General features: G+C 40.5%; 1 protein-coding gene across 1 annotated transcript; it reads left to right on the top strand.

The window, feature by feature from the left end:
* LOC113407394 (interleukin-12 receptor subunit beta-2-like) lies at positions 1-27,002 on the top strand. The gene is made up of 15 exons (XM_026655849.1): positions 1-58; positions 1,829-2,044; positions 3,363-3,477; positions 3,986-4,161; positions 4,443-4,585; positions 5,592-5,736; positions 9,484-9,563; positions 13,962-14,181; positions 15,344-15,532; positions 16,563-16,664; positions 16,750-16,905; positions 21,344-21,481; positions 23,479-23,566; positions 26,018-26,117; positions 26,441-27,002. Exons 1-15 carry the CDS (start codon positions 1-3, stop codon positions 26,984-26,986), a joined length of 2,472 nt encoding a protein of 823 aa, XP_026511634.1. The 3' UTR covers positions 26,987-27,002.
* Positions 27,003-27,545: the final 543 nt, after the last annotated feature.

The raw sequence follows: 27,545 nt of genomic DNA, 5'->3' as shown, positions 1-27,545 counted from the left end.
ATGTTCTCCACATGGCTTGTGCACATGGCAATTTGGTGTTTGGTACAAGCAGTAATAGGTAAGTGTTTGATTTCTAAACAGAAACTTTGCTTAGAAAATCTTGAACACTTTAATTTGTTTCTCCTTCAGTCTTTGAGTGCTTTGTTGGAAAATGCCTTCCTTTTTTTTAAAGTTCCAGAGGGTCACGCTACTGTAACTTCGATGCCTGCCTGGATTGTTTTCTTATTATTAAAAAAAAAATCATTTTCAGTTAATTGGATAACGCTGTTAAGAATAATGGATGTGATTCTCTGCTGCCTTGCGCCTTGTCACTTACACCTGGTCATAGCGGATGTATGACACTACTATTCTGATTTGGCAGCATTTTACACCCATGGCGCACAACTGTAAACAACCCTACAGAGTTCAAGGCATTGGAGAATCAGGCTGGTGTTCATTGAATGCACTTTTCAGAACCAAATGGTGCACAAGATAAGAGCCAATACATGCAACCATTGGCAACTCACTTTCATTTGTTTATACTGCATATAACTAAAGTTTCACTTCTGTTTGATGTGTGAATTCAAGGCTACTACAGGAAATAACTGCTAGTAAGTTATTTATTTATTTATTTATTTAAAGTTAGAGGTTTGCTGTTGGTTACCTGAGAGGCACATCTTGCATACAATCCATTTCCAAATAGACAGAGCTGACTAGGTTAACAAATAAATAGAAATGCTGCTCCATCATTTTCCAGGGCCACTGAGCAACATCAAATGTATATGCACATTTCTGTTTGAATTGGGTGTTACACCTGCCTATCCCTGCATCTACACAGGAACTATGAAAAGGAAAATAAGGGATATCTCCCATGGAATTCAGAGGGAGTTTTACTATTCACCTCAATAGGGGCATGATTGCTGCTATTTCACCAGTATGCATAGTGTTTTTTGTTAAAAGAGAAGATAAAGTTCTGCTTTCAGGTGGCTCCTTGGATTGTACTTTTCCAGTAAGAAAGTAGGTTGGCTTTCATTCATGACGTCCCTTAAATCAGTGAAAATTTAGTGCCAGGCACAAATCATAATCCAGAGTTCTGAACTGGATTATGGTAGAGGATTATACTGGTGGAGGATTCTCCTTTGCTTTGTAAAATACCCTATACTTAAGGCCCTTGGTTTTCAGTTTATAACTGATTTTTTTCCCAAAAATTCCCAAGTTTTAGGAAAGCTATTACTTGTTTTTGTTGTTTTTTTTTTTTTAACAAAAAACTTTTACACAAATTTTGGACCACTCAACATGAAAATACTGATTATGTTAAGAAAATCCAATCCATTACATTAGGTAAATGTGTTTGTGTTAATAATAAATTAATCTAAGTATAAATGTGATGCTGTCTGTTAAAGTAAGGCAATGTAGTGAAGGATGTGCGCGCATACAAATGCACTCCAGTGCTCAAGTCCTTAAAAAGAAAAGTGACAGAATTCCCTGGACCCAGCTCCCCACTGCGGAAAGAGAGATGGCAGCTCAGTAATCTGTTGCTTTTTTTCTGTCCTCCTGTCCCCCAATATTAACCCTGATATTTACCCAAAAAAACTGAAGTTAATTTTTTGCACCGTTTTTCACCCCTTTTATAAATTTTTGCAATAAATACTGATACATTTCTAGGAAATTTCAAACAAAAGGCTTTGCACATTCTAAGAAGGGATCATGTGAGTATAAATACCCAGGTGTCTGATGAAGTGGGTATTCACCCACGAAAGCTTATGCTCCAATACATTTGTTAGTCTGTAAGGTGCCATAGGACTCTTTGTTGCTATATATACAGTTTGTTTTTCCCATTGTATTGTAGAAAATTGCAAAAGAGGAGACATGATTGCTAGCACAGATTCGGTAGTCCTTCCTGGATCAAACATTACCCTCTCGTGCCGGCTAAAACAGGGTGAACAATGCAAGGAGCTAATTTTCAATAATTCTGAAATGGTCCTTGCATATGGAAGACACACATTTAGTTGCAAATGTAAATCGAATGGAAAAATCATCTGTGGAATTGACATCTATGTTGGAAGTAAGGAGAAGCCATTTCCTATTTCTTATTCTAACACTTTCTTCCTAGGGTATCAGATGTGATGTACCTCTGAGAAGCACATCACAAAGTGGTAGTGGGATAACTACTTTAGTGAGTCCATTGGGTGATGGATAGGTTATTATAGTCAGAGTTAGTTAATTATTTACTCTGGGCCAGATTGTGCCTCAGGGGTCCTCCATACACTGATCTCCCCCCGTGCATGTGTGGGCATTCACCACTGTAGTATCATATGCTTTACTTTGGGAAGGGGTTGGACACATGCATCACCAGCCCACTGTAAACACAGTGGCCCTTCCCCCTTTGTAAAATACTACATGAGGCTTTATTAATGTTTGTGCCTCTCCCACCCTCCTCAGTGGAAGGCCGCTTTTAGTGTGAAGGGGACAGAAGATTCCAAGGCAGTGGTAGATGGAAAAATCCCCAACAGATTGCTCCAGTGGAGGGTGCAGGGTTCCCCAAAATGCAGACATAGGGTCTCGGCATAGATGGATCTAGCTTCCAGTGGATCCCCAAGATTTGTGATTCAGAGCACAAACTCCAAGTAGTTCCCCTATGAATCCTAGTGTGAATAAGAAATTGTGCAATGGGAATCCCACAGAGTTTCCAGTAGCCTATGGGAGCTAATACTCTCTTATGTCTCATGGGGAAAGAAAGCTTTTTAAGAACAGTCATCAGTTGCTGTAGGCAGCCGTTTGGGCCCCAGTCCTATCCAGGATGTGCACATTGAGGCCCCTGCGTCTATGTGGAATCCTATTGTCTTCACTGGGGCTCCACACAGTGGTCAGCCCATGAAAACAGCTTGCCGAAATTGAGGCTTTAATTTGTTCTTCTAAGGCTAGGTCTACACTACCCGCCTGAATCGGCGGGTAGAAATCGACCTCTCGGGGATCGATTTATCGCGTCCCGTCAGGACGCGACAATCGATCCCCGAATCGACGCTCTTACTCCACCAGCGAAGGTGGGAGTAAGAGCCGTCGAGGGGAAGCCGTGGAGGTTGATTTTGCCGCCGTCCTCACAGCGGGGTAAGTCGGCTGCGATACGTCGAATTCAGCTACGCTATTCGCGTAGCTGAAATTGCGTATCTTAAATCGACCCCCCCCGTAGTGAAGACGTAGCCTAAGTAAGTAAAAAGCCAGTCTCCCATAAAAGAGCTAGGTTAAAAGACAGCCTGAACCCTGAACTCTTTGTTTTTAAAAACAAAGGCAACAAAACAAAACTCAAGACTGTTTAGAAGAGGGTTTCTTAATACCTCTGTTACCAGTGTTTACCTCAAATATTGACAAGAGTGTCTGTTCAGATCCTCCAGACCAGCCAGGAAATGTATCCTGTATTCAGTATGGAAGAGATGGGAACCTTACTTGCACTTGGGATAAAGGAAGACTTACTCACATAGACACTACCTATGTGGTACAGTAAGTAACTGATGGACAAGGTTCTTTTTAGCCTACAGTTGAATAATAGCTTGAAAACTTACTATTTCTGGTAGGCCTATTTCTTTTTATTAAGGACCCAAAAAAGTCAGTAGGCTTACGTTTAAACTATTTGGGGAAAAAGCACAATGGAGACAGTATATGACTCAAGTTCATGAAAGTGAGTCTAGTTGCATAAGTAGACTATTCAGCTCACATTTTTCCCCGCAGATACTGCACCACATTACCTCAGCACCTTCTGCGCTAGGCAGTGTGCAGGGACTACACCCCATTTCTAGACATGCTTCCCCCTTGAATCTGGATGTTTAATACTGGAACTGGTATTAAACAGCTGCTTAAGCTTGCCCCTTCCTAGGGAACATTCTCAAACTGTCCAGCGTCCTAATATAGGTCCAGGGCAGGTTTTTCTCTGCTCAGTTACGCCATCTGAGGATTTGGCCCACAGAGTGTGTGTTGAAGATTTTAATCACAGGTTTCTCTTTTGTTCTAGGCTAACAAATGAGACAGAATGCTTACGTTTTGCAGAAGAAAGTATGAATCCTAAATACGGCTCACTGAATCTGACCAAGCTGAATTTTGAATCCAATTATACAGCTGTAGTTGCTGCCTCAAATAGACTAGGAAATGCTTCTTCCCTACCCTTTACATTCATGTTGATAGACATAGGTAAGTGTTACTTGTCTCTGAAATGAGCAGATCTAGGGAGCTGGTTAGAAGAGGTCGAATATACCAATATATGCCTTAGTGAATAAATTTCAAAAGGTTGCCAAAGACACCTAGAGTTTTGGATGGGGGTTCTTATTGTTAAGTAACAGCAATATAAATAAAGAAGCGACCCAGTGTAAATTTACCTGAAATTTATATTCCATCATATCTTACACAACAATTTCTAATCACATTGCATATCTAACTGGTATTTTTATTTTTTTTTTGGTCTTTACTATTAGTGAAACCTCATTCTCCAACAGATATTTTAGTGAAATTTGACAACGTTTCTGCAACAAATTGCACTGTCTTGTGGCAGGATCAACAACAGACACAAAGCTTTAGACTAAGATACCGACCGGTTAACAGTCACTCCTGGAATATGGTAATAATTCTTTCAAGAAAAAAAGGAAGTTGCTGGTCACTGATGTTTGGTTTTGTTTAATTATTTTTACCAGGTTTTATTTCTTCAAATTTGCATCTCTTCTTGTTGGCACCAAATTTAGGATAATGCAATAATTCATATCGGAAATTAACTGTAAATTAAATGTCCATCATAAACACCATCTTTGGTCTGAAGTTTTCTGCATGTGAGGCCCTAATCCTGCAAGAACGTATTCATGTACTTAATATTATGAATATGAATAACCTCAGTGAAGTCAAATATTCATTTGAGTCTTTTCAGGATCACGGCCCTCATGTCTGATATAGCCCTGTGTTCAGACATGTATTAAGTAACTTGCTGCATCTCAGCAAAAGCCAGAAAATTATTACACTTTCAGAGTTACAAGATATAAACTACCACGCTTGTTAAGCTGAAGAAGGGCCTCATCCAACTCCTATTGAAGTCAATAGAAGTTTTTCCTTTTATTTTAACAGGATCCAAGTCGGACCTCAAATAAACATAATAGGGTTTTTAAAAAGTAGAAATCATATAAAGTATTGAGGACAGAATTTGTGAACAATGGAAGAGTTTGTTATCTCCAGGTTATTAACTATAGAATTTTGTTGGAAAACTGCAAACCAAAATATTCATTACACTTTTCTTTTTGAAAAGGTTATTCAGGGTTGCACTGAATTAGTTTGCCATTGGTTTTAAGCATTGTATTAATTTTTTTTGCTACATGAGGATAGCTGGTACTGTAACTCCCAAATTGATATTTCTGTTTTTACCAGTTATTTATCAAACAGAGGAGCTGTCCCCATTGATTTATTCCTGACACCACATAAAAAAAAGACCGTTAAGTTACCACTGCTTTGGGTTCTGAAAACCCTGGGTAGCAGTACAGGCTTCAGGCAGAATATAAATTATCCATAATTCAGAGTATTAAAGACTGAATGAAGTATTTCCTCTTAAGTTTAACATTACATATGCTTTAATGCCATTAAAGGTTGAAACTTTAAATTCTACAAGATATAATCTACATGATCTGAAGCCACATACAGAGTATGAATTTCAGGTTTGCTGCAAATTTCACCCCAACAGAGGAATGTGGAGTGACTGGAGCACATTTCGAATACAGACTCCAGAAGCAGGTAATAAAATATGCAGTTTGCCACGTTAATCCGTTGTCTAACGTATTTAGAAATTGTTTGAGAAGAGTTTAATATTAATAAATGCAAAGTGTGGGGCAGATTCTACCATCAGTTACAGCTGTGTAAATCCAAAAGTAGAGGTAGTCGGGAACTGGAATTCCTGTTCATTGGGAAATTCCAAAATGTCAGGAAAAAATAATTCAGTTGGAAATGGAACAAAAATTAAATTTCTGAAGTTTCCTGCAAAACAGGAATTCCAAAAATGTTGTTTATTAAAAGCTGAAATATTATTTCATTTTGATCTTTTTGAAATGTTTCCAAGGCTCTTGGAGCCCACAGGCAGGGAGCCCAGGAGCCAGGGCTCCTAAGAATGCTGGAAGCCCTGATTCTGGGGCCATCTGCCTGACATACTGCCCTGGAGCTGGGGACCATGGGAGCCCGGACTGCCAATGAGCCACAAGCCTGGGAGCAGAGGTTGCCAAGGAGCTGCACCCCTGAAAGCCAGGACTTTCAGGCTCTCCACTACCTTCAGCCTACCAGGTGGGCTGCTGGGAGGCTCAGCATGGTGGCAGGAAATCCAGGCAGGCTTCCATTAGAAACCTGCCTGGTTTCTGTTGTCAGTTTCAACTAACTTGACATGTTTCTGTGGAACATTTTGATTGAAACAAATTGGCATTTTCTGATGAGAAATTTTCCAACAGAACGTTTTTCCAACAGCTCTATCCAGAAGTCAGTGGAGTCACTTCTGACTTACACTGTTGTAACAGAGCAGAATCTGGCCATGTGTTCTGACAATCAAACACACAGTAAAGTATGAGGTGAACAGGAGATGTTGCCACTATTCCATATTGTAGGAATAGGTGACAGTTTCCAGGAACACATAGTAAGACCATAAAGAGAATTGGTATTAATCAGTTTGTGCCAGCTCTAATATAAGATGTGTGATGCTCACTATCGGGTCATGTGTTTGCTTGCTTGACTTCAAACTACCCCCATGAAATCACATAGTACAGGCTTTTCAGTTCTTCTTAAAGAAGAAAACTTCTCAGAAGTTTGTCTCTCAAAGTTGTGTTAGTTTGGCACCAACTCCTTTGATCTTACACATATCTTTGATATATTTGTAAGTTATTATAAAACCTACAGGATTTTACTATGACTCATGCAATTTACCACCATTGACAGCATCAGTTTCTGTATGAAACATTGACTGATGCAAGAGAGAAGTGTGAACTTTTCTCCCCCCTAACAATTTCCTTCTTGTAACCCTTTGTACGCACGTTGGGTTGCTATAGTATTTCAGTTAAATGTTAGGATTTCAGTTAGGGTGGGGAGGAGCATTTAGTCTTTTTCCCAGCTAAACGTGAAATAAGAATCTCAAACTAATGAGCAAGTATGCTCTAGCCTCATTCCAACTGATCTCAATGGGAGTCGTGAGTGAGAAGTCATAGGTACAAAATGGCTCCATTACTACCTAAAATAACTAATGTGCAGAATTCAAAGCTCTGCTTTTAATATCAGAATGAATTTTTTAAAAAGCTACTTATTTTCAAGTCTCTATAGGGTCTGGTCCTGCCATGGGACATGTTACATTTAAGCACCATTCTGGAATTTCTGTTCATTCTAGCACCTTGTATAGGATATATGTGAAATAGCCTTGAAGGAGGAATATTTGAGTTTGATAAATTCATTTTTGATTCTTTGAACCGCCCCCTCCCCCCCATCTCACCGTCTAATAGTGCTTAGTATTGGGAGAACTAAATCCTACTTTTCCCCCCTCCTTTAGCTAAGATTAATAAAGTTGTGGGAGATTTACAGGTGATATAGGGCAAGAGTTCTTAGCATTGCTTATATTAAGGATTTATCTCCTCCTTGCATGCAATCCCAATCACATTCCAGTCAGATTTGTCCATGAGCTCCTTGCTTTTGTTTTAGTGTTATTAGTAACAATTTGTGCTTATTTGAGTTGTGGTGTTTTTCTTTCAGCATACACTAGTGAAATCAGTTTTGAAGAACCAGTCTGTAGTATCTTTTGTTTTACTAGTTTTATTCTTATCTTGCTACTTCTTTCTGATTTTGAAGTACTTGAGCACATTGCCCACCAACTTTTGGCCTTTCTTCACACTCAGTTTGCTTGATTTTTGCTACTGTGGGTTTATTAAAAACTTTAGGCAAAGCTTATCAGATATCTTATTTCTGCTAAATCTTAAAAGGTCTTTCATGAACATTTTTCTTCTTTGGGCTAACTACAACTTTTGACACCACTAATGATAGAATCATAGAATATCAGGGTTGGAAGGGACCTCAGGAGATCATCTAGTCCAACCCCCTGCTCAAAGCAGGACCAATCCCCAACTACATTATCCCAGCCAGGGCTTTGTCAAGCCTGACCTTAAAAACCTCTAAGGAAGGAGATTCCACCACCTCCCTAGGTAACCCATTCCAGTGCTTCACCACCCTCCTAGTGAAAAAGTTTTTCCTAATATCCAACCTAAACCTCCCCCACTGCAACTTAAAACCATTACTCCTTGTTCTGTCATCTGCTACCACTGCGAACAGTCTAGATCCATCCTCTTTGGAACCCCCTTTCAGGTAGTTGAAAGCAGCTATCAAATCCCCTCTCATTCTTCTCTTCTGCAGACTAAACAATCCCAGTTCCCTCAGCCTCTCCTCATAAATCATGTGCTCCGGCCCCCTAAGCATTTTTGTTGCCCTCTGCTGGACTCTTTCCAATTTTTCCACATCCTTCTTGTAGTGTGTGGCCCAAAACTGGACACAGTACTCCAGATGAGACCTCACCCATCACATCCCTCAATCTGCTGGCAACAAGGGCACACTGTTGACTCATATCCACCTACTCGTCCACTGTAACCCCTAGGGCCTTTTCTGCAGAACTGCTGCCTAGCCATTCGGTCCCTAGTCTGTAGCAGTGCATGGGATTCTTCCATCCTAAGTCCAGGACTCTGCACTTGTCCTTGTTGAACTTCATTAGATTTCTTTTGGCCCAATCCTCTAATTTGTCTAGGTCCCTCTATCCTATCCCTACTTATTCATTATGAACATTTATTATTTTCAGTAACATAATAAGAAACAGGATATTCCCATTGAGCTTAGATCTAGTGCTCTTTCTACCAAGAAATAAGTCACAAATAGATATAAATCATACAAGAAAAACCCTACCAGAATGTTATCTATGGAGCTGTTGATCTGTCTTGAGTAGCCACAGAAAAGTTTGCAGACGTTGAGCCGGTAAGAATAAAAAACTGTCCAGTGCCTGAGTGCTGTGCCATAACCACAAGGTTAATTGTTTTAGTGCTGAAATGGTTTAACTCTCTCCAAGTTTTATGCAACTATTAGCAGCTGATCTTGTTAGCATGCTGTTATAAATTGAATGATGGCAGGATGTAGCCTTAAGAATGTATCTGAGTTTTATGGTTTGGATGGATGCCCTAGAATCTTGTTCTCTTTGTACTTAATCACACCACTAACATAACCTACCTGTCTTAGTACTTATATTGTCCTTCATCTATAAACATTTCTAAAGTGCCTCTCACTGTAGCCTCTAAGTACTATACATGAATGAAAAATTCAGAAGGGTCCCTTCAAGGATTCCAGGCTGCATGGTTTTGTGCCATTTAAAAAACATTTCTATTTCAATTTAGTTTTGTTTTCCCTCATACCTTTCAACATTTTGCAGATTTGTATCAAAGTGCAGTCATAAACTCTACACATTTTTTCTCCCCCAACCAGTGCCAAGTGGGTTGTTAGATGTCTGGTACATAATGCAAGATATGGACTCCCAAACACAGAATATCACTCTTTTTTGGAAGGTAAGATTTTACTAATCTAAGGGAATTTAAAAGTATATAGTCAAGTTTGAAGCAGGGACTGTGTTTTACTAGGTGTTTGAAGAGAAAGGGCTTATAGCAAGGAAAAACACAGCTCCGCTTCCCCTGCTAACAGCAGAAAGAGAGCTACCTCCTTGCCTCCCTTTCTTAAGAGAACAGACCAAGGAGTAGAGGAAATTCAGCTACCTGTGAGTTTTCTTCTCCTCTTTGATCAGTGCAGCAAAGACTCACCAGGCAGGGGAATGTGAAGAGGGAGCCAGTTCCTGGCTGAAGAGTTTTTGGGGTCCCAACATTTCCTGCCAGTGGATGGAGTAGGAGTAGCAGTACCTGATACAGGGGAGTAAAAGTGTTCTAGCTATGGTTTCCCACCCCTTTCCTTTAAAAAAGGATGCTCTCCATCACTACTTCCCCCTTTCTTCCAGGGAGATAGGAGACACAATACCCATGTTCTCATCTCCCTCCCCAACATTTCAACTTTCAACCCTGCTGTGGGGAAGACATTTTGAAATACCTTTTGTGGTGTTATTTATAATATCTTAGTCTGAGGATCTTCTAAAATGCGGAAAGTTTCATGGGGCATTTCAAAATTTAAGAACATCAGAATGGCCACATTGCGTCAGATTAATGGTCCAGTCTAGCCCAGTATGCTGTCTTCCGACAGTGGCCAATGCCAGGTGCTTCAGAGGGAATGAACAGAACAGGCAATCGTCAAATGATCCATTCTGTCATCCACTCCCAGCTTCTGGCAATCAGAGACTAGGGACACTCAGAGCGTGAGGTTGCAGCCCTGACCATCTTGGCTAATAGCCATTGTTGGACCTGTCCTCCATGAGTGTATCTAGTTCTTTTTTTAATACTGTTATAGTTTTGGCCTTCACAGCTTACCCTAGCAACGAGTTCCACAGGTTGAGTGTGCGTTGTGTGAAGACGTACTTCCTTCTGTTTGTTTTAAACCTGCTGCCTATTAATTTCATTGGGTACTCCCAGGTTCTTGTGTTATATGAAGAAATAACACTTTCTTTGTATCTGGTAAGTTATTGACACAGCAGCTGCTACTTCTAGTCACAACAAATATGCTTCTGCTAATTAAAAGCAATATATTCAGACCTTCTCCAACATGAAGTGCCACTGCTGACTTGCTAATTTCTGATAAGGAGTTACAGTTAGCCAGTCTAAATAAGCTTTCAAATAATGCCTAGGGTGTTACTGTACTTCCTCCAGTTTCTAGAACAGAGGTAGAAAGGAAGTGAAAATGGGTTACTAAAGGACAGTTGTTGATATGAGTATCATTTTCTAGCAAAGAGGACTATTACTATAAATAGCTGTCTGATTCAGAAAAATGTTACCTCATCGTGAAATGGGTATTGGAAGGAACAGTGGCTGAGTTAGTTAATATAGGTATCTTGAGGGTCTGAAGCAAGATGTGGAAGATGTGAAAAGCACTGAACAAACAGATAGTTTGTCATTCAGATTAGTGACAGACCACAGTAGTGACGATTGGTAGCCACAGCAGTTGTTCTTGAAGTCGTTCTGATTTCCTGAGTTTCTTTTCCAATTCTTTATTCTCATAAGGAATATACGCACCTGAGAGAAGTGGTAGATCAGACTATACCCCTTCCTGGAAAGGAGGAAAGATGTGCTGGTATATTTTTTCCAGGAAATGACAGCTCTCCCAGCTGTCGTCAGAGGAGATTCTGAATTAGGCCCTGATTCAAAGCTCATTGGCTTGTATGGAAAGACTACATGGAGGACAGTGGGCTTGAAATCGAGCCTTTAATGGACAAGCTATAGCCCATGTGTAATGTGTTCATATTATAAAAACTTACAACAGGGAGACTGTATACGAGGGGACACAAGAATCTATTTTCTTTCATTGTATTAGGCAGACAGACAGATCTAGGAATTACTATTTCTATTGTTCTAATCAGTGCTTCCAGAACCGTCACAGGTCCCAAGATGGTGTTCATTAGTAATTTTCCACAGCAGAGGGAGCACAGGTAGAATATCTTTTTGCAGGTCTTACATGAGCAATGATTTTTCTTCTTTATATTTCTCAGTGACAGGATTTCCACCTCCCTCTCCCCTTGCCCCGGATAGCAGCATCTAATGCAGGGGTCGGCAACGTTTGGCATGCGGCTTGCCAGGGTAAGCACTGTGGCGGGCCGAGCCAGTTTATTTACCTGCTGACGCGGCAGGTTCGGCCGATCGCGGCCCCCACTGGCCACGGTTCGCCGTCCTGGGCCAATGGGGGTGGCGAGAAGCGGCGCGGGCGAGCGATGTGCTGGCCGCGGCTTCCTGCCGCCCCCATTGGCCCGGGACAGCGAACCGCGGCCAGCGGGGGCCGCGATCGGCCGAACCTGCCGTGTCAGCGGGTAAATAAACTGGCCCGGCCCGCCAGGGTGCTTACCCTGGCAAGCCGCATGCCAAACGTTGCCAACCCCTGATCTAATGAATCATTTTCTCACAAAAAAAGATCCTTTCAGCACTGAACTGTAGCTAAGGTAGTAGCGAATGGCACAACTTTGCAATGGGGATTCTCAAAGGAGGAGTTAGGTGACCAATTCCCAGTGAACTGATTTGATTGAATAGGATTTAGGTGCCTAACGACCTTAAACTCCTTTGAAAACCCTAGCCATAAGCATTACTTTAATTACTTGTAGCTACTTGGTAGAAGATGCATTTGAGCAGAAGCAAAAACACAGTGGGTTTTTTTAAATGCACACAAAGCTATCTAGCAAATAAGTGCATTGTTTTTCATGGTTTTTGAATGGAGTCAACCAACATTGCTGATCTCAGGTTTGTTAGTTTACAGAGACAGCTCTGGGAAAGTGCGTTAGCCTCCATGGAATCACCACACAGGACATAAGCCATTGTTTTACCACAGGTCCCACAAATATCAGCTTTCCGTCCCTCTCCTCTACAGAGAGGGAAAGCTGGATTAAAGTTTTATATATTTATTTCCCTTAAGGAAAAGTTATTTAACAGAATGATAACCTTTCTGTATCATTTGAAACCAACCTATAAAATCCTGGAGCAGGGATATAAGACCTATAACAGTCTGTACAGCCTTATTGAGTTCCCTAGGACTTTTCCTTAAAGGTATAATTGCACCTCAAATAGTTCATTTATGAGCTAAAAGTTTTGCAATTAATTAAGGTTCTCTGCCATAGAATTAGTATGTATCTTGGCATAGATTTTAAGGCCAGAAGGAGCCATTAGATGATCATTTAGCCTGGCCTCCTGTAGAACACAGGCCATAGAACTTCAGCCAACATCTCTTTGCTATATATTTTGTTGTATAAATTGCAATGGGCTTATGAACAATAATAAAAATGAGTGAACTAGAGAATGTTGTCAGATTGTAAATTTAAGGTAGGTCGTATTTGGTATCTAAGCTACAGAGCTTAGATCCCTTTGTCCCTTTGATCGCTATAGTGTCTGCATATGAATTAAAAAAAAAACAAGATATGACTATGCCATCTAAATAGATTCTTTAAAAAACAGAAGATAGCAGGTTCATAACAAAAGTACTATTGAAGTCTCAGTTTTTGTTACAGTTTTTTTTGCCTTTGCAAGCCTGATGCTACTTTGGGAGGATTCTAGGTCAGTGTAGCTGCAGCACTCTCCATCAGTAGATGGGGCTTGCACCAGCACACTTCCCTTCAACAGTAGGGGCTGTGGCATCTCATTCTGTTTGTCTCTGCTGGAAGAGCTCATTGCTGTTTTTGATACGGAGTGGAAATGGCAGGATCCTCAAACTTTCTCCAGTCTTCATAATATATTTTCTAACATCCAATGGTGATTCTTTAGTAGCTGCTGCATGTGTTTCATAATTACAGAATTATCAGAAAGAAAATGTTACTGTATAGAAGGCTCTGGTACATCTTGAGTATGAAAAGCCTTTATGTATATAAAAACAAATAACTCCCCCATTATATTCTAAATATTTGATCTGAATTAATGTCTTTTTCTAGACAGGATTTCTCATCAGTTATTACAGCCTCTTCTGCTGGCATATACTTTTATGCTAATTTTTTTAGGTATCATACCTTTTCTGTTGAGTTTAATTATTACTATATTGAACCTTTATACTGTACATGCATTATGCACAGGCTATTGTAAAGGCACCAGACGCTCCTGTGAACTACTAGCCATAGCTTTTGGTAAGTTGTATAGTTCTCAGACAGTTAACAACATCTTTATCAAAGAGCAGACGTGAAAACTTTCCAAAGTCTCTTGAAGCACTTCAGTTAATTAATTTCTATTGAACGGTGCTAGTGCAAGGTGCTCTTAACAGTTTTGGCAAATTCCTTTTTTTGAATATTTGTGATCTTGCCAGGAAAATAATGGGGAAAAGTAATAAGGTATATTTCTTTGTAGGTTATGAGCAAGTCAGAAGCAAGAGGAAAGATCCTGCATTACACACTGACCTTTCAAGCACTAAACCAGAAGAGTCCTAGAACGACAGATGTGAACATTACCACACAAACCCACTTCACTAGAGTCCTCCCCAAGGTGGATTATAACATAATGATCTATGCTCATAATTCAAAAGGAAACTCATCTCCAACGTCCATCATTACTGATCTGAGTATTTTAGGTAAACACCTTTACTGCTTGAGTTACGAGAAATATTGGCTCTTGCTTTTGAACAGAGCAGAACTCTGTGTTCTGAAGTATTCAGCTTTTAAGTTAGAAGGTCATTCAAAGCCCTGTTACCTCTTTATACAGTTACGATTAGTGCTTATGAAGCTTGCTGTCTCTGCTAATAATTTGTCAGAGTTTGTAATTAATGAGCAATATGATTGGCTCTAAGCACATTGTGTCCACGTATCATGGTTAATATTCAGCAGCTGGACTCAACTAGCCAGGTTTCATCCTTCTCTACAGCCTAGGCTGGCACATAGTTGCCTTCTTGTAGCCCAGGAGTAATGCTTATTTTTAAACTATCAATAGGATCCACTACTGGGCCCTGTCCTAACTTTGTAGTAGGATATTCACAGGGTGCATTGCTCCACGTGTTGCTTATTCTGCTCTGCATTACTATTTCTAGACACTCTCTCCCCAACTGAGACAGTATGGCATATCAGCTGCTGAGAATGGGTTGATATAGGCCCTCTTTACTTAGGCTGCCTAAGATGGAGAGAGACAGTCGATACATGGCTGTATTGTGAAAAAAGCTGCTGAGTGGACACAACTCAACCATGTTTGTTATACCAAGGTCAGATATGTGGCATGGTCATACTTCAGTGGTAGATAGCAACTTACTAACCCACCTTTGTCACCAGCTTCCCTCCCACAGCTTTTTCCTGCAGAAGAGAGTAATGTGGCCCTGTGTCTGAAAGCAAAATTTTACACTTATGTGGATCAGACATGTTCCAGACTCTTGGTGGAAGCACGGGTGTTATTAGAATGGTTGGTAGGTAGAAACCATGTGAAGACCATGGGCATTAAGGAGTAAAGGTAGCAGTGCTCCTGTTGCTGTACCATGATGCAAGATGGCAATAAAAAAACCCAGCCAAACAACAAACAAACCCCACCGTTTTAGCAGCTTAGTTGTAATCAGACTAGCACAAAGAGCTTTTCTCTCTGATGAAGGATTCTGTACACTGTGTAGCACTAAGATGAAGAAAGGCAGCAACTGCACATATCCAATCTACCAAGTCAAAATACAACAGACCATGAGTAACAGATTCAAATAAGTGATATTGTTTAAGGGAGTGTTACAGGCAACTTGCGTGTTTTTTTTTCTCCTTTTTAAGATTTACCTCCTCCGCAGAGCATCTCTGTTACACCAATGGGGAATAACAGCATCTTTGTCATTTGGGCGCCTCCCATTGAATCTGCAGCCTTCAATGGATATATAGTGGAATGGGCAGAGACATGTAGCCCTGAACCCCATCTGAACTGGATAAAATTTCCAGCATCCAATTTGTCCACAATAATATCAGGTAATTGTACAGTTTAGAAGTGGATTCTCCTTCCAATTAGGAAGCTTTGTGTTAGGAACCATCTGATTCAATGTTAATTTCTACTAGACCAAGCTGAACAGTTACAGTATTGAAAGCATTTAAAAATAGTTAGTGGCTGCTAGGTAATAATCTTAGTTGCGCTAGGTTAGACTGTCAGGGACTCCTTGTATGTTTGTAACTGGTCAATGGACTGTTCTGTGTCAGTTCTCTCACATTCCATAAGTAGTAGTCCCTTCCAGATGATTTAAGAACAGTGCTACACAAAGTCCGAACACTGAAACAGATTAACAAGGGAACTTAGAATCAGTACAAAGTATGCTGAAGGACTATCTAGGCAGTAGTACTTTGCTCATTACTATTATAAATAGTCTTTCCAATATACTGTACTGGTACTGTACCTTGTTGGTTTATTAGGCCTGTCAGGAGTAAGGACCCTGCTGTCTCTGGAGTAGACCAGAAAACAACCAGCAAGCTCATGCTACTATCTTGTACTCTCCAGAAGGAGAGTGAGTTACTAGCAGCATCTCACAACCCCCAGAGACCCTTCTAGTGGGGAGGTGCTCATATTCCATGGTTCTGAATGTGGGATAGGAGGCCATCACTGGCACTGCTTCCAATCTGGCTTTGCTATAGCAGCCATCAATCATATATATTAAAACTATGACCTGCGTAACAGCTTGTTTCCTCCTCTGCTTTCCCATTACTCAAAAATGGCTGAAGAGATTTGCTCAGACTTTTGATTTTTCTTCCACTGTGGTGACTCATGCTATACCCACTCCATGGCTATATAAAGGACTTCAGTCTTCAGGACTGTTAGCTTTAATGTTTGTGAAAGCTATTTACACAAACAGAGAGATGATGCAAAGTTGCCAGAGAGGAGAACATAAAGAGCCTCTTGCTCAATTTGAAGAATATATGTAATAAAATTGAAGCCTAGTCTCCACTTTAGATGGTTAGGTAATTGTGTTAATATTTCAATTGACCACATATCTGATCTCTCTCGTTTCAGAGAACATAAAGCATGATGTATGCTATGACATCAACGTATTTGCACTTTATAGGAACAGAGCTGGACAAGTGGCTTCAGCTAGAGGATACTCGAAACAGGAAGGCAAGCTCTGGCTATTCAGTCTGAGACATTTTGTTTAAACTAGCCTAAACATTTGTCCTTAAAAATAAAATCTTGTGTTTTGCAGCACCATCAGCTGGCCCCCAGGTTTATGCAGCAGTAAAAGGAGATGGTGTTTGGGTTTCATGGGAAGAAATCCCTGGCCACCAGCAAATGGGCTGTATCACTAGCTACAATATATATTTGCAGAAGAAAAACTCAGAGGAAGGCCCTAAAGTTTATGGTAGGTATCTGGCAAAAAATAAGCAGAACATAAACCCTGTTCTTGTACAGGACATTGAAAATATGAACCCCACTGTTCTAGGTAAGAGGAAAAAATGCATTTAGAAAGATACACATGCGCCCAAAAGCCACAAGGCTTGGCTCCAGAGCTGAACTTCCCCAGAGTTTGGAGCCAACCGATTCCAGGTTTTGGTTTGGGCCTCTCTCTACTAAAAATATCTGCAGAAGGGACTGGAGAGTCAGTTTTTAAAAGTGTGTCACTTCTACTAGCAAGACAAAAATAGAATAAACTAATGCAATTTGATATCTGTGCACACTGCTACCCTTGAATTATCTACTTAAAGCTACTTAACAGTAATTGATGTAGTCCCTTTTAGTTATAGAGTGGATAAGGTAACAGATTTACTCAGAAGTCACTCAGGATAAACACATACCAATGAAGTTTTTAATCAGTACATACATATACACACACACCACTTTCTAATTGTGCAAGTCATCTATTATCCCATGAACACTGTAATTCCTATATCCACCACGCCCTCCCAGAAGAAACAAACCCATATACATTCCTTTCTCAATTGTATCCAAGCACTGCAACAACAGAGTTCTTAAAACACAAACATGCCTTTCAAAATGTCACCTCACAAACATCTCTTGAGGTGAGAGTGATCTTTCACCACTAACCAGTGATATCCCGAGGATAAAAAAATCCAATCTTCAGGCAATATCTAGTAATCATTGTACTGCAGGATAATATAACTCTTACTACACCCACAATAGTGTTAATTCTTCTGTATTCTTTCTAGGTTCTCAAGACTAATAAAAAAACAAAAAACTTACCTCTGTTGCAGCCACACATGCTCTGTTCTTCTTAACTCCTACTTTCATCACTTCAACTGAAAAGTCCTTTACTGTTTTATAACACTATATTTCTCAAGTGTCTCCTGCCCAATTAAACATCTTTGTCTTTACATAGAATCAGTAATAAAAAGCAGCTATTTTCTGCTACAGCCCATATATAGACTCACCTTTTACACTGTAACCAAACAAAACAAACCCTAAATTCCACTTTTTTCTCTGCTCTCAAGTTCCTTATTGACAGCACCTGTGGGTATGATTAGGTCAAGTAATCACTGTGGGAAGGCTACAAATCTCAGGCTGTAGTAGCTCCATGATGCTGGGGTGGGTCTTCTGCTCATTAAGTATGTATGAAGATGGCCTACAAGGCATGGTTTTTTTGGACTTCCTTTAAATGAAATTCAGGTCTTATCTACCCAGGTATTTTGTGTGACCAGAGAAGTAGTAAGTTTATGGCATCAGAGCTATCACGGAACCGAAACCTAATTGAGACCTTGATGTTGCTTATGCATGTGTTTAACTTTATTATTGTGAGTAGTTCCACTGAAATCAATAGGACAGCACATAGTAAAGTTAAGAATGTAAGTGGTTGTAGAATTGGAGCCCAAGAGTGGAAGGCGTTTATAGTCACTGCTTAAAACTATGGGTTTTTTTCTTTTTTTAACAACACTCCTTTTAACTAAAGAATTGGAGAAAACTTCTTGGATAAGGATTTGGCCTGCTGGCTCCTCCATTATGGAATGAGAACCCCCCCAGTCCACATTTCTGAGGCATCCAAGAATTCTGCCAAAAGACAGAGGGAAGAGTTATTGTTTCTAAGAAAGAGGGGGGAAAAAAAAGCAAAAACCACTTCCACACTGAAAAACAAACAAAGGCCAACCCCCTACCCCTCACTCCCAACAGCCTCCTGCCAAAATGCATTCAGAACTTTAAAAAAAATATAAATATATATATATATATATATATATATATATAGGAAAGAAGCAAAAAAAAGAAAGCACACTCTCATTCACCTTTAAAGTAATTTTATAGGAGCAAGTTTAGTTTTTAATTTTGTCCTCTGTGCTTTATCAAGTTGTTTTTCTTCCTTATGTAAATGCAGTTTATTTCTACACAAATAGCTAACACAGAGAAGGTGGACAGTGGTTAGGGCACTAGCTTAGGACTTGAGACATGTAGGTTCAGTTGCCTGCTCTGACAGAATTCCTGTATGACCTTGAGCAAGTCATTTAGCCTCTCTGTGCCTCAACACCCTCTCAGTTTAAAAAAAAAAAGCCAGTAGTACTCCCCTCCCTCACCAGGTGTTGTAAGAATAAATACATTAAAAGATTGTGAGGTGTTCATGTACTACTGTAACGGGGCAGTACAAGATAGCTATTGTCTAGAAGAAAACATGCCAACGTCTGCACTGATTTACATCCAAGTTCACAATCTGAGGAATAGTTTTGCTACCATAAAGGGATTTTAATGAGGTTTAATAAAATAATAAAAGCTTAAAAATGACACTCACTAGGGATCTGTTCAATGAGCATCTATTAGCTAGCTCCTAATTCTGTGAACAGACCAGTTTGTGATCTGGGGGCTTCTGATCCATTTGGAGCTACTGGCAGGGATTTTTTACATTCAGAAAAACCAGTAATGAATCATTGGTAAGGCTAAGATTTTGTCACAGTATTTTTAGTAAGTGTTGATGGCCAAAAATACTATCAAACTACAGAAAATGCTGCGAGAACTCAACACAAAAAGCAGCCAAGTCGGACTGAAAATTAACTGCTCTAAAACGAAATTTATGTGGTCTGATACCATGCCAAAAGCCCAAATAACAGATCAAGGGAGAACAAATAGAAGTTGAGCAATATGTCTATTTGGGCCAAGAAATTAACATGCGCCACGATCAGGAAGGTGAACTCTTGCGAAGAAAGAAAGCAGGTTGGTGCGCATTCAATTCTATCAAGGATGTCCTCCAAAGAAAAATCAACAAGGGAACACATGCCAGCCTCTTCAACTCCACAGTACTGCCAGCAATATTGTACGGCAGCGAAACATGGGTGCTGATGAAGTCAGAGGAGCAGCAACTGTCTGTCACAGAGAGGGCAATGGAAAGAAGAATTCTGGGAATTTCAGTCTGCAACTGAATCCCCAAAGAAGTGATCAGACAACAGAGTGGAGTGCAAGACGTTGTTGAGAGCAGGCATAGTAAAATGCGAAGGGCCGGGCATATAGCGAGGCTCACTGACAATTGATGGACTTCAGCTGTCGCCGAGTGGTACCCATGGGAACTGAAACAACCACTCGGCCGACCTCCAAAGAGATGGGAAAACTTTATTGTGAAAAGATATGACCGTACATGGAGAAGGGAGGAAGATGTGTTGTGATCGGCGCAATCTATACGAGGGCTGAAGGACCGATCGATCAAGGTGATTTTTAGTAAAAGTCACAGACCGGTCACAGGCAATAAACAAAAATTCATGGAAGCCCACAACCTGTCCTGGCCTTTTACTAAAAATACGCTGGGGGGAGGAGGGACAAACAGAGTGCCGCCGGGACTTGCAGCTGCTCTAGCCCCACTGCTATTTCTGCGGCAGGGGCTGACCACTGCTGCTCCAGCCCCATGGGGGCTGACCGAACCCCAGCCGCTGCTCCAGTGGACTGGGGGACTGCTGCTCTGGTGGCCCTGGGGCTGAGCCCCTGGTCAGTTGGTCCAGTGGCCCTGGGGCTGGCTTCCAGTCAGCTGTTCTGGCAGCCCTGGGGCTGACAGCTGCTCCAGCCCTGCCCCAGACAAAGTTACGGAAAGTCACGGAATTCATGACATCTGTGGCAGAATCATAGCCTTAATCATTGGGGTAGAAAATGAAAACAGGTGTATATAATTTGTAAACCTGTCTCCCCTTCCCCCCCCCCCCGTCCTATTACAAATGCTGCATAGGCAGACTTCTGTGACCACATGGAGCTGCACTGACTTGAAGTAGGGCTCTGCATGGGAATTTTGAGTCCATCCTTCTTGGAGCTCATTCCAGGAGCAGCCCATAGAAAGTAAAAGTAGCTGCTCAAATATGAACACTACTAATCTGTGCTTAGTGTTCCTTTACAATTTAGGAATCACACCAGTTAGAATAGGGCAGAAAATGGTACTGTTAAATTCTTTATGTACAGGACATGGTTATTTACAAAGTCCTTTACGCATACATAGTGCTTAGCAAACATGGCAATCATAGTCCCTACCCTGAGCAGCATATGATCTAATTCAGACAAATAGGATAACAAGACAATGACTCAGATTCAAAAGGGCAAAGGGGACAGAGATCTGGGTTGGAAAAGCTTCATGAAAGAAGCTGCACAGAGATTTAGAGGAGAAAGCAGGGCACTTGGTGAAGGAGGATCCTGTTCAAAGCATAGGTTATGAAGAAAAATAAAGATGGGTAGCTAAGAGTAGGAGAAAGCAGTGAAGACAAGACTCGGAGAACAAGGAAAGGGAGGGAGAAAAGGTGAGATGGAGAATTGAGGGTTCAGTTCTTTAGAATTAAACAAGAGAAATAAAAACACTGGATTCTTTGTTGATTTCTCTTTTTTTCTCTTTTCAGTCATCCATAAAGAGACTTCCAGAAATTCATTTTTAATCAAAAACCTGCAGCATGGTGTGAACTACGTTTTGTGGATGACAGCTTCAACCATGGCTGGAGAAAGCCCTATAGGGAACGAGGAACTGGTTTACCTAGAAAGTAACAAATAGCTTCATCTTAAGACCTTTGTGTGATGAGCCAGCAGAAAGACACCTTAGCTATCCCTGGCCCCAGCCCTTTCACACAGATCTGGATTGTACCTACTCCTGTTAATCCTTTCAGAGAAAATAATTGGATATTTTCAGCTGGTTATAAAATTGTGCATGTTTTTTTTTCCTTCCAATTGCCCACCTTCCCACAAGACATCTGTAGAGACAACTAGGATATGCAAGTAGTAATTTGAGTCCAGTGGGACTGGTCACATAAGTAAGGCAAGCAGTGTTAGACCTCACTGAAGGTAATAGGAGTTTTGGCACAGACTTCAATGTGAACAGTCCCATTGGCCTCAAATTACTACTTACATATTTAAGCTAGGGATAAAGTAGGGCCTGATTATGCTCACATTGAAGTGAATGGCAAAATTCCCACTGACTCTAGTAAAGAAATAAAATAGTATTATTTCTGAATTCCTGTAATTCTCAGCTATTTCAGAAGACTGAGAGGGGACATGATAGCAGTTTTCAGGTATCTAAAAGGGTGTCATAAGGAGATGGGAGGAAACTTTTTCAACTTATCCTCTAAGGATAGAACAAGAAGCAATGGGCTTAAACTGCAGCAAGGGAGGTTTAGGTTGGACATTAGGAAAAAGTTCCTAGCTGTCAGGGTGGTTAAACATTGGAATAAACTGCCTAGGGAGGTTGTGGATTCTCCATCTCTGGAGATATGTAAGAGTAGGTTAGATAAATGTCTATCAGGGATGGTCTAGACAGTATTTGGTCCTGCCATGAGGGCAAGGGACTGGACTCGATGATCTCTCGAGGTCCCTTCCAGTCCTAGAGTCTATGAATCTATGAATGGCAAAATTCCCACTGACTCTAGTAAATAAATAAAATAGTATTATTTCTGAATTCCTGTAATTCTCAGCTATTTCAGAGGTTTCCTATATTCAGAAGTTTCCCCCTGTGTGTGTATTCCACACAATTATGCCTGTAATACCAGTTACAAAGTCAGACCTCTTTCTACATTTTTTGACTAGAGCTGGTAGAATCAGACTTTCAAACCCATGGGAAATTCCCTTAGTTTGAAATTTGTTTTCATCCCAAATTGGGACAGAAAGTCAAAGAACAAAATTTTACACATATACTAGAAAGTTCAGAAAAATTTTGATTAGTAAATATCAAAAAGTTTCATTTTGGTTTGTCAGCTCTCCTGCAATGTACAGTGGTTATGTGACTCCCATCATGCACCACAGCAGTTCAGAGGAGAGGCCATGGTGCATCATGGGAGGTGTCCAGGTAGGGAGCCTGGCCTGTAGAGAATGGGGGCATGAGGCACTCCAAGTACAGTTCCCATGAGGCACTGTGGCAGCTGCGTAGACACAGATTCATGTTGAACTGACCCCAAATGAAATATTTTGATTCAGTTCAACAAACTGAAGTATTCAGATTTGGGTCGATCTAAACCAAAATAGTGTGTTTCAGTTTCCCTAACAAAAAATTTAAAAACTTCAGCAAAATCAACATGTTCCCCCAGTGAATTTTGATTTTGCAGAAGTTGAATTTTCTGTCAAAAAAATTCCTGACCAGCTCTAATTTTGATTGTTCCACAGACACAACATAGTATATTTACTGTTTAAAAGCTTTTCTGCCTAGCCTAGCGTTCACTAGCATAGTCCATCTTACTGACTCTAGGTTTATTTGCTGCATATGTCGATGTTAAGTGCAGTGGCCCAAGACAAAGGTTAAAGGGCTGCATATATTAGACAATCAGTCTTGGGTGAAATTGCCCAGTGGAGAGCCCCATCTTACAAAGTTCTCTTTTTTCTTAGCATTTCAGCAGTGCCAAATTCCAGTTCTTAAATGTACTCAGTTCTTTTTCGTTTATGAGCAAGAGAGCACACCCCAGGACTTTCATAGGTCAACCATCCATACAGTTGAGTTAGCATATTTAAAATCTGATTTTTGCTGTTTATCAACATGGGTTTGCTGGATTTACAGGTGCTTCTGAATGGATTATTGTTTCGGCTGCTTGCATCTTCTTCGGTATTTCAGCCTGCATTTGCTTTGTGCAATCTGTTCAAAAAGCGTAAGTGAATTAGTTTTATCATATCTGAACTCCAAAAATAAAGTAGTTTCCTCTTTAGAATGTATAATAATGTCTTTTTACAACTTGTTCTAAACTCCTTTGAAATTTTACCTGAAATTTACAAGATGCCAAACAAATTGCATAAATGATATTAAATAAAAACACAGCACAAAGTTAGATATTTGTACATGTAAATAGATGCAGGTTCAGAAATGCACCAATCGAGAATGTGCACCCCTCCCCCCGATAGATACTTTTTTTTTTTTCTTCAAGTTTAACCCTTAGGACCTAATCCTTCTCCCATTGAAATGAGACACCTGGTAACTTCACTGAGAACAGAATCCAGCCCTTAGACTGAAAACTCTTAAGAGCAGGGATTTGTCTTCATAAAGCAACACACTCCAAGGAAGTAATAGATGTCTAGAGACCAGAACAAAATATAGTTCATAGAACAGAAGAGCTCTCTAATTATCTGCTGCTACAGAACAGTTTTGATGCCACAGGGATTTCCCTATATCAGCTACCTTCCAAATTTAATTCATTTAAAAACTTGAAGGGGCCACTTTTTTTAAAGATATACTTAAAGGTAAAAGGCAAAGTAGATTATATACTAGCTTGTTGACTCAGTGACCACCACAAAATGCTAACAGCAGAGACAACAAAGTTTGGGAGCTATATCAGAAGTGTCACTATCTGGGCCTCCAGCTTAGCAAATTTCAGTCTATATGATTAACAAAAATATCCAGTGTTACGTTAGTAAGGATTTCTTAAGAAAACAAGACCTATGGAAGGGATGTAACCCTCATGCATCTGAGCATAAGCCAACCTGTAACTATCAGAGTTAGGATGAAACTTCCTGAAGACAGACCATTCCATTACTGCTTACTGCAGGAGTTTCTGTGAAGCATCTGTTGTTGGCCATTGAGACAAGACAGACCACTGGTCTGATGTAGTATGGCAATTCCTATACTTCTAAGGGAGCAGCATCACAGAGGTGATGCATTACAGGTGGGAGCTACTTGCAGTGTTTTGTCCACTTAGTGGTAAATTATGATGCAGAATCAGTGTCTCAGAAACAGTCCCTTGCCCTCTTGGCCACAAGAGCGAGAGTAGTGTTTGCAGCTGTGAAAAATTAGGATAGGATATAAAAACAGCAGCCCAGAATGTAGAGTTGAACTACAATCCCTACTAGAACTGGCCAGAAATTTAGATTCTAAGCTTTTGGGGGCAGGAATTGACTATTTGTTGGGTGGGCGCGCACACACACACGCCTCCCCCCTCCCCCCAATCCCTGACTGGAGCCTCTAGAAGCTATTGGTACACTATAAGGTGAAAAGAACAGGAGTACTTGTGGCACCTTAGAGACTAACAAATTTATTAGAGCATAAGCTTTCGTGGGCTACAACCCACTTCTTCGGATGTAGCCCACGAAAGCTTATGCTCTAATAAATTTGTTAGTCTCTAAGGTGCCACAAGTACTCCTGTTCTTTTTGCGGATACAGACTAACACAGCTGCTACTCTGAAACCTATAAGGTGAAAGTTCAGCCTTCTCAGGTGTTCTGCACAGAGTCACTGGGGCTAAGAAAAACATGCTCGAGGACCCTTTTTTACATCCCAGCACTAGGAGCAGGGATGGGAAGAGAGTTTATTGGCTTGTAGAGGTGTACATCATGCAATGTTAGTGTACACTTTACATGGTTTAGATTGAAAGTCCATCTAATGGAAAGCCTAGACAGAGATGCATCTTCCATTAGGGTTAAATGTGGTCATACGTGGGTTTAGAAAGTCACTTGCAGTTGGGGCAGAGTACAGGTATAAGAGTGCTCCTGTTTATCTTCCCTCCTGACAAGTCAAGCAGCTGCATTCCAGACTAGCTTCTTCAAGGTTAACTCAAGGCAGAGGTTTCTGCAATAGTCAAGTTTTGAGGTAAACAGATGTGCAGTCCACCTCAGAGAGGAAAAAGTGCATGTCTCGGCCAGTTGAAATCTGAATAAGAGATTTCTTGTCACTGTTGCCATCTGGGGAATCCAGGAGCAGCAATAAATATAGCAAGACCCTAAGTCTGCAAACCATCTGAGTGTAGGTTGGCAGGTTCCCGCAGCTGAGAGAGCAGCCATAGATGTTAACAAAGGGAAGAGTTTGAGAACCTACCAGTCAACATCACAACAGTTTTATCCAGATTGAGTTTAAACTAAATTGCTTTAATACAAGTTCCAACAAGGTAAATTGCAAATTACCAAATACTGGCAGGCTGGAATTTCTACTGGCCCAGACTAAAGCAGTCTACACTGAGCAAAACAGTGATTATTTGGTGTCTTGGCATTGTGTGGTGTCCCAATTTAATATGTCAGATTTAAATGTGAGGATGTATAGATTATAGTTTGAAGCCATTACATTTGCAGGAATTAGCAATCGTGATTTTAATGCCAACATGTTCCATTTGTTTGTAGATTATGCTCACTCCTTTCTGTCCTTGTACCTCAATGGTACAGAAAAGCCATTCCAGACCCAGCTAACTCGACATGGGCTAAAAAGTACTCCTCTGTAGAGGTAAGTCACCTTTCAAAATTATTTTTATACTAAGCTTGTCATGCTCACTTTAAAAATGATTTTGGCCATACATGTCCGTAATCTCTTGGTACAAAAAAAGTGTGAATTTATGGTCAGTGGGATGATTGCAGGGAACTACTTTGGCCTGTTAAGATTATCTTATGGCCTGTTAAAATTATCACGTATCAGCCTGATACAAGGACAATGCAGAAACTTACTTTTAGGATTAGCAGTATTAGAAAGGATGTTGTGTGAAAGCTATCTGCATTTTGACAGGGTAGAAGATACTGTCTGAATAATGAATATTTTTCCTCACCCATCAGAATGAGCTGAACTTAGATTCCAATCAGTTCCTAAGCTACTTCAGCAGTTTTGAAGAGCCTGAAACTATAGAAGTAGAGGAAGTCTTCATACAAAGGGAACCAGTGGCTTTCAAGGACATACCCATCTTCAACAACATTAAAAACAGTGAAGGTCATGATTGGCAAACAATAGAAAACAGCTTTGAGAAACGGGAATCCACTGAAAAGAACTCTGAGTACAAACCTTTGGCCCCCAGCACACCAGATGATGGAGACAATTATAAGTGTCACCTGCCTTACGTGTACAAAAAAGTAGTACTGGAGGGAACAGAGCAAATTCAAACTGTTTCTGAGTACCTTACTAATCCACTTACAGACATGACTGTGAACTATTTGCCTTCAAACATATTGTCTCCCATTATGGACACGAATGAAGAAAGCAATGAATTTGAATGCAAATCCTTCTCCATTTTCCCAACAACTCCTCTTCTGATGCCAATGTTTTCTTGTGGAGGGAAACTTACTTTGGATGCAGTAAAAATTGACTGCAATTCTTTCACAGACTAAGCAGTCCAGCTTGTATGTCTGGTTTTTTTTGTTTGTTTGTTTTTTGTAATCTGGCCAGGTTCTGTGCACTTTAGTCAAATGAACAAATCACAAAATTGTTTTTAGTTTGATAGTACCAACTCATCCACTTCATGTAATTTAAAGAAAAGGTGTAAAATCTAAACAACATACACATGGTTAGAGTTGTGTTTTGTGTCTTACTTTGTAAGATAGTACATGTTTTGCACCTCTTTCTTGTGTGGATCTTATGAGAACCTGCTCTTGAGGTAGGTGACATGTTCAGAAGATAGAAGTTGAGAGTTCTTACAGCAGAGCATATTTATATATTAACTGCCAAAAGTTCCATTTTAAGGTAGAGCAGAGGTTCTCTAACTGGGTGAGGGAGGAAATGGCACTGAATGTATTCTGGGTGTGTATGAGTAGTTTTTTTTTTGGGGGGGGGGGGAGGGGGGAGAAGGGGAACCCTTACTGCACACAGTGTACCCACAGCTATGAATAACTCGAGGTTTGAGGGAGACAGGGCATCCATCTTACACCTTGGCAGCTGTTCAATACGCCA

The sequence above is a fragment of the Terrapene carolina genome, unplaced genomic scaffold (genome assembly GCF_002925995.2).
Source record: "Terrapene carolina triunguis isolate 2854851 unplaced genomic scaffold, T_m_triunguis-2.0 Scaffold211, whole genome shotgun sequence".
NCBI lineage: Eukaryota > Metazoa > Chordata > Testudines > Emydidae > Terrapene > Terrapene triunguis.
The sequence above is the reverse complement of the archived record's forward strand: the minus strand, read 5'-3'. Positions and strand labels throughout refer to the sequence as shown.

Bases quoted from the DNA above. Each gene is read 5' to 3' on its own strand.
- LOC113407394 (XM_026655849.1), top strand. From the start codon at position 1: ATGTTCTCCACATGGCTTGTGCACATGGCAATTTGGTGTTTGGTACAA. The intron at 9,564-13,961 runs GTAAGATTTTAC...ATTTCTTTGTAG, and splicing joins ATATCACTCTTTTTTGGAAG to GTTATGAGCAAGTCAGAAGC. The intron at 26,118-26,440 runs GTAAGTCACCTT...CTCACCCATCAG, and splicing joins AAAAGTACTCCTCTGTAGAG to AATGAGCTGAACTTAGATTC.